Consider the following 13,231-nt stretch of genomic DNA (forward strand, 5'->3'; position numbering starts at 1 on the left):
GGAACTTACAGTATTCGGTGTCTGTAGCGCAGGTTCTGTGTACCCTAGAACATCATCATTGTAGCTGGATTCCAGACTAATGATATCATCAATCACATCGTCCATCTAGAAATAGACGGCAGAGTTAACAAGACAGGAAGTGTACCTGCAGCATACCCGCTGCACATCTCTGACACACAGGGCAAACTCTCCCACAGGCAACGACTGTCCAAACCACATTAACTGGGGTGGGTAACGTCCATGGGCAGTGGGAGGAGATGCAATGATAGGAGAGTCCGTGATAGGGGAGAGTGTACATGGGCTGTGGAAGGAGATTCAATGGGTGGGTAGAGTCCGTGATAGGGGAGAGTGTACATGGGCTGTGGGAGGAGATTCAATGGGTGGGTAGAGTCCATGATAGGGGAGAGTGTACATGGGCTGTGGGAGGAGATTAAATGGGTGGGTAGAGTCCGTGATAGGGGAGAGTGTACATGGGCTGTGGGAGGAGATTCAATGGGTGGGTAGAGTCCGTGATAGGGGAGAGTGTACATGGGCAGTGGGAGGAGATTCAATGATAGGAGAGTCCGTGATAGGGGAGAGTGTCCATGGGCTGTGGGAGATTAAATGGGTGGGAAGAGTCCATGATAGAGGAGAGTGTACATGGGCTGTGGGAGATTAAATGGGTGGGTAGAGTCCATGCTGGGGAGGATGTACATGGGCTGTGGGAGGAGATTAAATGGGTGGGTAGAGTCCATGATAGGGGGGAGTGTACATAGGCTGTGGGAGATTAAATGGGTGGGTAGAGTCCATGATAGGGGAGAGTGTACATGGGCTGTGGGAGATTAAATGGGTGGGTAGAGTCCATGCTAGGGGAGGATGTACATGGGCTGTGGGAGGAGATTAAATGGGTGGGTAGAGTCCATGATAGGGGGGAGTGTACATAGGCTGTGGGAGATTAAATGGGTGGGTAGAGTCCATGCTAGGGGAGGATGTACATGGGCTGTGGGAGGAGACTGATTGATTAGGTAGAGTGGAAGGAATAGGGTTGATCGCTGCAAGCCCTTTTCTCATTCTATTTCTTCTATCTTGTTAACCATTAGCCACCCTGTGACCTGTACCTCTCGTTCGGGATTGGAGCCAATGTTTAGCATGGCCATAGGGCTGTTTGGGGCACTGTTTCCGGTGGAGCTGGACATCACATGATCATTCCTCATGCCGGGCGAAGCGGTGGAAGGCTGTGGAGAGTGCGAGTGTCCCAGGGACAGGGCCTGTGTGGCCAGCTTGTTGCCCAAGGTGGTGGACAGGTACTGCTTCACCTGCTGCCTCTGCGATTGCTGGATGTGGTATTTGGTGGGATTCTCCAGGTGAGTCTCGACCTGCAGGCACAGGGAAAATACTTTTGTCAGCACGTTTCAATCTTAACGAGGGCGGAGATCCCCTGGAGAAACAGCGTGTGATTATTCAACTTCAGTGCTATTCTTAAAACGTGAATATTGGGAGGCACAGAGAGGGGAAATATCTGGGATCCCACTCCAGCACTATGGCGGAGCAGGAATGGTATCCTGTTGGCAGTTTTAGCGTCTGGTCCCCTGCCCAAAGTATGTGGGGTCGTGGAGTTTAAACAAATCCACATCCTGGACACTTGCTTTGAGAGGGCCGGGTTTCTTGGAGGATGGACCAGGCCGAGGGTGGACCAGGCCAAGACCCAGGCCAGGAGAACCCTACCACCCCCAATTCCTCCACTCCATTCGCCTGGACACCAGCCCAGGTTGCTCTCAGCCGAAGAGGTGGGTGCAGCAGGAAATCTGAGCAGCAGCGCAGACCCGGACTCTTTCTTAACGTTAGGCCCACATCGGGTCAGACGGGAGTTTCTAACGAGGCTGCTTCGCGGCAATATCCCAGCTTTAGCAGGTCCCGCCTTGTCTCGGGCCTCCTGCCCGTCATCTACCACCCTTTCTCTGCCAATACTCGGCACCAGATCACGAATATTTTCTTATGAGCAAACCAATAAAACACAAGCGAAGTCTTGACCACATTTAGCACTGATTCAGTTAGACTGAAATTGAAGCCTTGGATTTTCCTGTCTATCGCCTCACGATCTGTACTGTGCGACAGTGCAACATTCCCTCAGTACTGCCCCTCCAACAGTGCAGCACTCTCTCAGCACTGCCCCTCCGACACTGCGTCACTCCCTCAGTACTGCCCCTCCAACAATGCAGCACTCCCTCAGTACTGCCCCTCCAACAATGCAGCACTCCCTCAGTACTGCCTATCCGACTGTGCAGGGTTCCCTCAGTACTGCCCCTCCGACAGTGCGGCGCTGTCTCAGCAATGCCCCTCCGTCAGGGCAGTTCTCGCTCAGTACTGCCGCTCCAACAGTTTAGCACACCCTCAGTACTGCCCCTCTGACAGTGCGGCGCTCCCTCAGCACTGCTCCTCCGACAGTGCAGCGCTCCCTCAGTACTGCCCCTCCGACAGTGCGGCGCTCCCTCAGCACTGCTCCTCCGACAGTGCAGCGCTCCCTCAGTACTGCCCCTCCGACAGTGCTGCACTCCCTCAGTACTGCCCCTCTGACAGTGCAGCGGTGCCGCAGTACTGCCCCTCCGACAGTAAGGCACCCCCTCAGTACTACCCCTCCGACAGTGCAGCGCTCCCTCAGTGCTGCCCCTCCGGTAGTGCAGCGCTCCCTCAGTACTGCCCCTCCGACAGTGCGGCAGTCCCTCAGTACTACCCCTGCGACAGTGAGTGCTCCCTCAGTACTGCCCCTCCGACAGTGCAGCGCGCCCTCAGTACTGCCCCTCCGACAGTGCGGCACCCCCTCAGTCCTGCCCCTCTGACAGTGCGGCACTCCCTCAGTACTGCCCCTCCTACACTGCTGCACTCCCTCATTACCGCCCCTCCGACAGTGCAGCGCTCCCTGAGTACTGCCCCTCCGACAGTGCAGCGCTCCCTCAGTACTGCCCCTCCGACAGTGCGGCGCTCCCTCAGTACTGCCCCTCCAACAGCGCGGCGCTCCCTTAGTACTGCCCCTCCGACAGTGCAGCGCTCCCTCAGTACTGCCCCTCCGACAGTGCTGCACTCCCTCAGTACTGCCCCTCCGACAGTGCGGCGCACCATCAGTACTGCCCCTCCGACAGTGCGGCGCTCCCTCAGTACTGCCACTCTGACAGTGCTGCACTCCCTCAGTACTGCCCCTCCGACAGTGCAGCGCTCCCTCAGTACTGCCCCTCCGACAGTGCAGCGCTCCCTCAGTACTGCCCCTCCGACAGTGCGGCACTCCCTCAGTACTGCCCCTCCGACAGTGCGGCGCTCCCTCAGTACTGCCCCTCCGACAGTGCGGCGCTCCCTCAGTACTGCCCCTCCGACAGTGCGGCACCCCCTCAGTACTGCCCCTCCGACAGTGCGGCACCCCCTCAGTACTGCCCCTCCGACAGTGCGGCACTCCCTCAGTACTGCCCCTCTGACAGTGCAGTGCTCCCTCAGTACTGCCCCTCCGAGAGTGCGGCACTCCCTCAGTACTGCCCCTCTGCCAGTGCAGTGCCCCCTCAGTACTGCCCCTCTGACAGTACGGCGCTCCCTCAGTACTGCCCCTCTGACAGTGCGGCGCTCCCTCAGTACTGCCCCTCTGACAGTGCAGTGTTCCCTCAGTACTGCCCCTCCGACAGTGCAGCACTCCCTCAGTACTGCCCCTCAGACAGTGCAGCGCTCCCTCAGTACTGGCCCTCCGACAGTGCAGCGCTCCCTCAGTACTGCCCCTCCGGCAGTGCGGCACCCCCTCAGTACTGCCCCTCCGACAGTGCGGCACCCCCTCAGTACTGCCCCTCCGACAGTGCGGCACTCCCTCAGTACTGCCCCTCTGACAGTGCAGTGCTCCCTCAGTACTGCCCCTCCGACAGTGCGGCACTCCCTCAGTGCTGCCCCTCTGACAGTGCAGTGCTCCCTCAGTACTGCCCCTCTGACAGTGCGGCGCTCCCTCAGTACTGCCCCTCTGACAGTGCGGCGCTCCCTCAGTACTGCCCCTCTGACAGTGCAGTGCTCCCTCAGTACTGCCCCTCCGACAGTGCAGCACACCCTCAGTACTGCCCCTCCGACAGTGCAGCTCTCCCTCAGTATTGCCCCTCCGACAGTGCAGCGCTCCCTCAGTACTGCCCCTCCGACAGTGCGGCACTCCCTCAGTACTGCCCCTCCGACAGTGCAGCGCTCCCTCAGTACTGCCCCTCCGACAGTGCAGCGCTCCCTCAGTACTGCCCCTCCGACTGTGCAGCGCTCTGTCAGTACTGCCCCTCCGACAGTGCGGCGCCCCGTCAGTACTGCCACTCCGACAGTGCAGCGCTCCCTCAGTTCTGCCCCTCCGACAGTTTAGCGCTCCCTCAGCACTGCCCCTCTGACAGTGCGGCACCCCCTCAGTCCTGCCCCTCTGACAGTGCGGCACACCCTCAGTACTGCCCCTCCTACACTGCTGCACTCCCTCAGTACTGCCCCTACGACAGTGCAGCCCTCCCTCAGTACTGCCCCTCCGACAGTGCAGCGCTCCCTCAGTACTGCCCCTCCAACAGTGCGGCACCCCCTCAGTACTGCCCCTCCGACAGTGCGGCACCCCCTCAGTACTGCCCCTCCGACAGTGCGGCACTCCCTCAGTACTGCCCCTCTGACAGTGCAGTGCTCCCTCAGTACTGCCCCTCCGACAGTGCAGCGCTCCCTCAGTACTGCCCCTCCGACAGTGCAGCGCTCCCTCAGTACTGCCCCTCTGACAGTGCTGCCCTCCCTCAGTACTGCCCCTCCGACAGTGCAGCGCGCCCTCAGTACTGCCCCTCCGACAGTGCGGCACCCCCTCAGTCCTGCCCCTCTGACAGTGCGGCACTCCCTCAGTACTGCCCCTCCTACACTGCTGCACTCCCTCAGTACCGCCCCACCGACAGTGCAGCGCTCCCTGAGTACTGCCCCTCCGACAGTGCAGCGCTCCCTCAGTACTGCCCCTCCGACAGTGCGGCGCTCCCTCAGTACTGCCCCTCCAACAGTGCGGCGCTCCCTTAGTACTGCCCCTCCGACAGTGCAGCGCTCCCTCAGTACTGCCCCTCCGACAGTGCTGCACTCCCTCAGTACCGCCCCTCCGACAGTGCGGCGCACCATCAGTACTGCCCCTCCGACAGTGCGGCGCTCCCTCAGTACTGCCACTCCAACAGTGCAGGGCTCCCTCAGTACTGCACTCCCTCAGTACTGCCCCTCCGACAGTGCAGCGCTCCCTCAGTACTGCCCCTCCGACAGTGCAGCGCTCCCTCAGTACTGCCCCTCCGACAGTGCGGCACTCCCTCAGTACTGCCCCTCCGACACTGCGGCGCTCCCTCAGTACTGCCCCTCCGACAGTGCGGCGCTCCCTCAGTACTGCCCCTCCGACAGTGCGGCACCCCCTCAGTACTGCCCCTCCGACAGTGCGGCACTCCCTCAGTACTGTCCCTCTGACAGTGCAGTGCTCCCTCAGTACTGCCCCTCCGACAGTGCAGCACTCCCTCAGTACTGCCCCTCCGACAGTGCAGCGCTCCCTCAGTACTGCCCCTCCGACAGTGCGGCACCCCCTCAGTACTGCCCCTCCGACAGTGCGGCACCCCCTCAGTACTGCCCCTCCGACAGTGCGGCACTCCCTCAGTACTGCCCTTCTGACAGTGCAGTGCTCCCTGAGTACTGCCCCTCCGAGAGTGCGGCACTCCCTCAGTACTGCCCCTCTGCCAGTGCAGTGCCCCCTCAGTACTGCCCCTCTGACAGTACGGCGCTCCCTCAGTACTGCCCCTCTGACAGTGCGGCGCTCCCTCAGTACTGCCCCTCTGACAGTGCAGTGTTCCCTCAGTACTGCCCCTCCGACAGTGCAGCACTCCCTCAGTACTGCCCCTCAGACAGTGCAGCGCTCCCTCAGTACTGGCCCTCCGACAGTGCAGCGCTCCCTCAGTACTGCCCCTCCGGCAGTGCGGCACCCCCTCAGTACTGCCCCTCCGACAGTGCGGCACCCCCTCAGTACTGCCCCTCCGACAGTGCGGCACTCCCTCAGTACTGCCCCTCTGACAGTGCAGTGCTCCCTCAGTACTGCCCCTCCGACAGTGCGGCACTCCCTCAGTGCTGCCCCTCTGACAGTGCAGTGCTCCCTCAGTACTGCCCCTCTGACAGTGCGGCGCTCCCTCAGTACTGCCCCTCTGACAGTGCGGCGCTCCCTCAGTACTGCCCCTCTGACAGTGCAGTGCTCCCTCAGTACTGCCCCTCCGACAGTGCAGCACACCCTCAGTACTGCCCCTCCGACAGTGCAGCTCTCCCTCAGTATTGCCCCTCCGACAGTGCAGCGCTCCCTCAGTACTGCCCCTCCGACAGTGCGGCACTCCCTCAGTACTGCCCCTCCGACAGTGCAGCGCTCCCTCAGTACTGCCCCTCCGACAGTGCAGCGCTCCCTCAGTACTGCCCCTCCGACTGTGCAGCGCTCTGTCAGTACTGCCCCTCCGACAGTGCGGCGCCCCGTCAGTACTGCCACTCCGACAGTGCAGCGCTCCCTCAGTTCTGCCCCTCCGACAGTTTAGCGCTCCCTCAGCACTGCCCCTCTGACAGTGCGGCACCCCCTCAGTCCTGCCCCTCTGACAGTGCGGCACACCCTCAGTACTGCCCCTCCTACACTGCTGCACTCCCTCAGTACTGCCCCTACGACAGTGCAGCGCTCCCTCAGTACTGCCCCTCCGACAGTGCAGCGCTCCCTCAGTACTGCCCCTCCGACAGTGCAGCGCTCCCTCAGTACTGCCCCTCTGACAGTGCTGCCCTCCCTCAGTACTGCCCCTCCGACAGTGCAGCGCTCCCTCAGTACTGCCCCTCCAACAGTGCGGCACCCCCTCAGTACTGCCCCTCCGACAGTGCGGCACCCCCTCAGTACTGCCCCTCCGACAGTGCGGCACTCCCTCAGTACTGCCCCTCTGACAGTGCAGTGCTCCCTCAGTACTGCCCCTCCGACAGTGCAGCGCTCCCTCAGTACTGCCCCTCCGACAGTGCAGCGCTCCCTCAGTACTGCCCCTCTGACAGTGCTGCCCTCCCTCAGTACTGCCCCTCCGACAGTGCAGCGCGCCCTCAGTACTGCCCCTCCGACAGTGCGGCACCCCCTCAGTCCTGCCCCTCTGACAGTGCGGCACTCCCTCAGTACTGCCCCTCCTACACTGCTGCACTCCCTCAGTACCCGCCCCACCGACAGTGCAGCGCTCCCTGAGTACTGCCCCTCCGACAGTGCAGCGCTCCCTCAGTACTGCCCCTCCGACAGTGCGGCGCTCCCTCAGTACTGCCCCTCCAACAGTGCGGCGCTCCCTTAGTACTGCCCCTCCGACAGTGCAGCGCTCCCTCAGTACTGCCCCTCCGACAGTGCTGCACTCCCTCAGTACCCGCCCCTCCGACAGTGCGGCGCACCATCAGTACTGCCCCTCCGACAGTGCGGCGCTCCCTCAGTACTGCCACTCCAACAGTGCAGGGCTCCCTCAGTACTGCACTCCCTCAGTACTGCCCCTCCGACAGTGCAGCGCTCCCTCAGTACTGCCCCTCCGACAGTGCGGCACTCCCTCAGTACTGCCCCTCCGACACTGCGGCGCTCCCTCAGTACTGCCCCTCCGACAGTGCGGCGCTCCCTCAGTACTGCCCCTCCGACAGTGCGGCACCCCCTCAGTACTGCCCCTCCGACAGTGCGGCACTCCCTCAGTACTGCCCCTCTGACAGTGCAGTGCTCCCTCAGTACTGCCCCTCCGACAGTGCAGCACTCCCTCAGTACTGCCCCTCCGACAGTGCAGCGCTCCCTCAGTACTGCCCCTCCGACAGTGCGGCACCCCCTCAGTACTGCCCCTCCGACAGTGCGGCACCCCCTCAGTACTGCCCCTCCGACAGTGCGGCACTCCCTCAGTACTGCCCTTCTGACAGTGCAGTGCTCCCTGAGTACTGCCCCTCCGAGAGTGCGGCACTCCCTCAGTACTGCCCCTCTGACAGTGCAGTGCTCCCTCAGTACTGCCCCTCTGACAGTACGGCGCTCCCTCAGTACTGCCCCTCTGACAGTGCGGCGCTCCCTCAGTACTGCCCCTCTGACAGTGCGGCGCTCCCTCAGTACTGCCCCTCTGACAGTGCAGTGCTCCCTCAGTACTGCCCCTCCGACAGTGCAGCACTCCCTCAGTACTGCCCCTCCGACAGTGCAGCTCTCCCTCAGTATTGCCCCTCCGACAGTGCAGCGCTCCCTCAGTACTGCCCCTCCGACAGTGCGGCACTCCCTCAGTACTGCCCCTCCGACATTGCAGCGCTCCCTCAGTACTGCCCCTCCGACAGTGCAGCGCTCCCTCAGTACTGCCCCTCCGACTGTGCAGCGCTCTGTCAGTACTGCCCCTCCGGCAGTGCGGCGCCCCATCAGTACTGCCACTCCGACAGTGCAGCGCTCCCTCAGTTCTGCCCCTCCGACAGTTTAGCGCTCCCTCAGCACTGCCCCTCTGACAGTGCGGCACCCCCTCAGTCCAGCCCCTCTGACAGTGCGGCACACCCTCAGTACTGCCCCTCCTATACTGCTGCACTCCCTCAGTACTGCCCCTCCGACAGTGCAGCGCTCCCTCAGTACTGCCCCTCCGACAGTGCAGCGCTCCCTCAGTACTGCCCATCCGACAGTGCAGCGCTCCCTCAGTACTGCCCCTCCGACAGTGCAGCGCTCCCTCAGTACTGCCCCTCCGACAGTGCAGCGCTCCCTCAGTACTGCCCCTCCGACAGTGCAGCGCTCCCTCAGTACTGCCCCTCTGACAGTGCGGCGCTCCCTCAGTACTGCCCCTCCGAAAGTGCAGCGCTCCCTCAGTACTGCCCCTCCAACAGTGCGGCGCTCCCTCAGTACTGCCCCTCCGACAGTGCGGCGCTCCCTCAGTACTGCCCCTCCGACAGTGCAGCGCTCCCTCAGTACTGCCCCTCCGACAGTGCAGCGCTCCCTCAGTACTGCCCCTCTGACAGTGCTGCCCTCCCTCAGTACTGCCCCTCCGACAGTGCAGCGCTCGCTCAGTACTGCCCCTCCAACAGTGCGGCACCCCCTCAGTACTGCCCCTCCGACAGTGCAGCGCTCCCTCAGTACTGCCCCTCCGACAGTGCGGCACCCCCTCAGTACTGCCCCTCCAACAGTGCGGCACCCCCTCTGTACTGCCCCTCCGACAGTGCAGCGCTCCCTCAGTACTGCCCCTCCGACAGTGCGGCACCCCCTCAGTACTGCCCCTCCGACAGTGCGGCACCCCCTCAGTACTGCCCCTCCGACAGTGCGGCACTCCCTCAGTACTGCCCCTCTGACAGTGCAGTGCTCCCTCAGTACTGCCCCTCCGACAGTGCGGCACTCCCTCAGTTCTGCCCCTCTGACAGTGCAGTGCTCCCTCAGTACTGCCCCTCTGACAGTGCAGCGCTCCCTCAGTACTGCCCCTCCGACAGTGCAGCGCTCCCTCAGTACTGCCCCTCCGACTGTGCAGCGCTCTGTCAGTACTGCCCCTCCGACAGTGCGGCGCCCCATCAGTACTGCCCCTCCGACAGTGCGGCACTCCCTCAGTTCTGCCCCTCTGACAGTGCGGCACCCCTCAGTCCTGCCCCTCTGACAGTGCGGCACTCCCTCAGTACTGTCCCTCCTACACTGCTGCACACCCTCAGTACTGCCCCTCTGACAGTGCAGCGCTCCCTCAGTACTGCCCCTCCGACAGTGCGGCACTCCCTCAGTACTGCCCCTCTGACAGTGCAGCGCTCCCTCAGTACTGCCCCTCTGACAGTGCGGCGCTCCTTCAGTACTGCCCCTCTGACAGTGCGGCGCTCCCTCAGTACTGCCCCTGTGACAGTGCAGTGCTCCCTCAGTACTGCCCCTCCGACAGTGCAGCACTCCCTCAGTACTGCCCCTCCGACAGTGCAGCGCTCCCTCAGTACTGCCCCTCCGACAGTGCAGCGCTCCCTCAGTACTGCCCCTCTGACAGTGCGGCACCCCCTCAGTACTGCCACTGGGAGTGTTTTTTGCTCAACTGTCTGGAGTGAGATTTGAACCCACAAACTTCTGACTCAGACGCAAGAGTGCGACCCACTGAGCCACGGCTGACAAGACGGGAGTAAATAAACCGGCGGAGGGGAAGGGGTCGGGGGACAAAAAGATGCAGCAAGAACTGGAACCTGGCAGCTTTATTCGGGCAGTGAGGGGGAGCTGGAAGCTGAGTTTTGTTTGAAGGACAAGTTACTGCACAGTTGCAACTTCTAAACACACACTTCCTTCATCGCCGTCCACCATCCCTTCCCCCCATCATTCTGTGGTTGGGAAAGTTCTTCGTTTTATAATCAAATGTCACTCGCAGATTAAGGCATTAAATCTGGCTTTGTCCTGTTTCGGGAACTCGTGCCTTCCCCTTCCCCCTCCGACACTGACCTTTAACACAGCAAGCGGCCGTCTGAATCAGTGCTTTACTCCAAAGAACTATGCAGGAGAGAAAGAGCGCTCCTGTCCCTTGTAAAGCTGAATGCGGTCGGTGCCTCGCGACAGCAATTCCATGTCTGTGCGAACACACCACGGTTAAAGAATCTCCGTGTTTCATATGTCAAACAGGTGCAGAAAGGTGTTGCTTCCCTGCGTTGGGGGAGAAGAATATTGTTGTGAAAGTGAAGAGGGAGCTTTACTCTGTATCTACCCCATGCTGTACCTGCCCTGGGAGTGTTTGCTGGGACAGTGTAGAGGGAGCTTTACTCTGTATCTAACCCCGTGCTATACCTGCCCTGGGAGTGTTTGATGGGACAGTGTAGAGGGAGCTTCACTCTGTATCTAACCCGTGCTGTACCTGCCCTGGGAGTGTTTGATGGGACAGTGTAGAGGAAGCTTTACTCTGTATCTAACCCGTGCTGTACCTGCCCTGGGAGTGTTTGATGGGGCAGTGTAGAGGGAGCTTTACTCTGTATCTAACCCGTGCTGTACCTGCCCTGGGAGTGTTTGATGGGACAGTGTAGAGGGAGCTTTACTCTGTATCTAACCTGTGCTGTACCTGCCCTGGGAGTGTTTGATGGGACAGTGTAGAGGGAGCTTTACTCTGTATCTAACCCATGCTGTACCTGCCCTGGGAGTGTTTGATGGGACAGTGTAAAGGGAGCTTTACTCTGTATCTAACCCGTGCTGTACCTGCCCTGGGAGTGTTTGATGGGACAGTGTAGAGGAAGCTTTACTCTGTATCTAACCCGTGCTGTACCTGCCCTGGGAGTGTTTGATGGGGCAGTGTAGAGGGAGCTTTACTCTGTATCTAGCCCGTGCTGTACCTACCCTGGGAGTGTTTGATGAGACAGTGTAGAGGGAGCTTTACTCTGTATCTAACACGTGCTGTACCTGTCCTGGGAGTGTTTGATGAGACAGTGTAGAGGGAGCTTTACTCTGTATCTAACCCGTGCTGTACCTGCCCTGGGAGTGTTTGATGGGATAGTGTAGAGGGAGATTTACTCTGTATCTCACCCGTGCTGTACCTGCCCTGGGAGTGTTTGATGGGATAGTGTAGAGGGAGCTTTACTCTGTATCTGACCCGTGCTGTACCTGCCCTGGGAGTGTTTGATGGGACAGTGTCGAGGGAGCTTTACTCTGTATCTGACCCGTGCTGTACCTGCCCTGGGAGTGTTTGATGGGACAGTGTAGAGGGAGCTTTACTCTGTATCTAACCCGTGCTGTACCTGCCCTGGAGTGTTTGATGGGGACAGTGTAGAGGGAATATCAAGGCAATTTAGAACTCATTTGATGCTTATGTAACGAGGCACTAGCTATACTGGCTCCCGTGTCTGATCCAGCTGTTCTGAACGGGAAGCGGCCTGAGGGCCACCTGCTGACCACCAGACAGGTGTTGGTATCAGCTATCGGCGCGCTCTCCCGGTGATGCTCCAGATCGGGAAGGGAGGGTGGGCGAACCGAGGCAGCCGAAACTTTACTCGTGGAGCTCCTGATGGAGAGCTTCCGCTTCCGATGCCCGCTCTCTCCCCCGCCCCCACTCCCCTCCTCCACTCCCCGCCCCCGCTCCCTCTCTCGCTCCCTCTCTCGCTCCCGCTCCCACGCCCCTCCCCCGCTCCCGCCCCCTTGGAAACCAATGAAACGGGGCTTGTTCGGGGCCCGATCCCCTTTCCCGCCGCCTTTGCCTGATGCGGAAGGCACAGCCGCTTCAGCCCGCAGCCGGACCCCGATGATGTCATCAGCATATGTAAAGAAGGATCCCGCCGGCAAATTAAAATTCAGTAATGATCATCTCCGGGAAACTCACAGTCGGGTAAATAAATGGGGTGATTGTAACTGCCTGCCCGGCTTCCCCGGGAGCAGAGTGGGTTAAAATCGCCCCCCCTCAGTTTCCCCGTGCTAATTTTGTTTTGTTTTTTCCCCCAAGTCTGTGGAATTCTACTGTAGCCCAAGCCCCACCCTCACGGGAAGAAAGGAGAAGGGAAGGAGAGGAAATACAGGGAGCCTCGAACAGGATCTCTGGGACTGAGATTACAAAGCCATGAATCAGAGCTCACGGACTGAAGCAAACATGCAGCGAGGGAATAGGCTGGGAATCTAATCACCGGCATTCTTTAACGTATTATTTCTGATAATTACAAAACCCTCGCTGTGCAGCCAGCCTGATCCCCTGCACTGTGTCCTCCAGGTTATGTTTTAGAAGGTTAGAGGTCGCTGAGCTGTTTGCTGAAGCTGGGATACTTGCTCAGAAATCACCTCAAACACAGGTCGTTTCGTTCTCTCAGCCCTCCCCGGGGGTTAAACATTGACAGTTAATCTCAGAACCACACTCCGCGTGGAAACACGGAGCTCAAGAAATTCTTTTACAAAGAATCTGCTCCATAACCCAGGCAGACTCCTCTCTGATCCAGGGCAGTGGCGAGGGGGTGCTGTATTGTCAGAGGAGCACGCCAGGTTAAACCAAGGCCCCGTCCTGCCTGTTCAGGTGGATGTTAAGAATCCCACGGAACTATTTGGAGATAAGCAGCGAGCTGTCCCAGTGCCCTGGCTCAATGTTCCTCCCTCTACCAAGGCCACAATAAGGCACATTCTGGTTGTGGGCTCTTGCTGTGCACCGCCGTGTTTGCCACTATAACAATAGTGAGGGTATTTGAAAGGAATCCATCGGGTGTGAAATGCTTTGGGATGTTTCTGAGAGACACGATTAGGAGAAAACCTGTGGGTGCTGACAAGACGAGGCAGGTCAGTCAGTGCCTGAAACAGAAATACCCCCCCCCAACCCTCGCCCCCTCCTCC

At 60.3% G+C, this 13,231-nt stretch overlaps 1 protein-coding gene across 1 annotated transcript in view; it reads right to left on the reverse strand.

Annotated features, from left to right (window-relative positions):
- The window catches only part of LOC147104987 (transcription factor EB-like), a 47,341-nt gene extending 37,089 nt beyond the window's left edge, over positions 1 to 10,252 (reverse strand). The window contains exons 1-3 of the mRNA XM_086011773.1: positions 10,231 to 10,252; positions 1,098 to 1,375; positions 10 to 105 (exon numbers count right to left, since the gene is read on the reverse strand). Of these exons, the coding sequence (XP_085867899.1) occupies positions 10 to 105; positions 1,098 to 1,375; positions 10,231 to 10,252 (396 nt within the window). The remainder of the gene's footprint in view (positions 1 to 9; positions 106 to 1,097; positions 1,376 to 10,230) is intronic.
- Positions 10,253 to 13,231: the final 2,979 nt, after the last annotated feature.

Source organism: Somniosus microcephalus, chromosome 18, assembly GCF_052327205.1.
Source record: "Somniosus microcephalus isolate GS21.2 chromosome 18, FLI_Smic_1.0, whole genome shotgun sequence".
Taxonomy (NCBI): domain Eukaryota; kingdom Metazoa; phylum Chordata; class Chondrichthyes; order Squaliformes; family Somniosidae; genus Somniosus; species Somniosus microcephalus.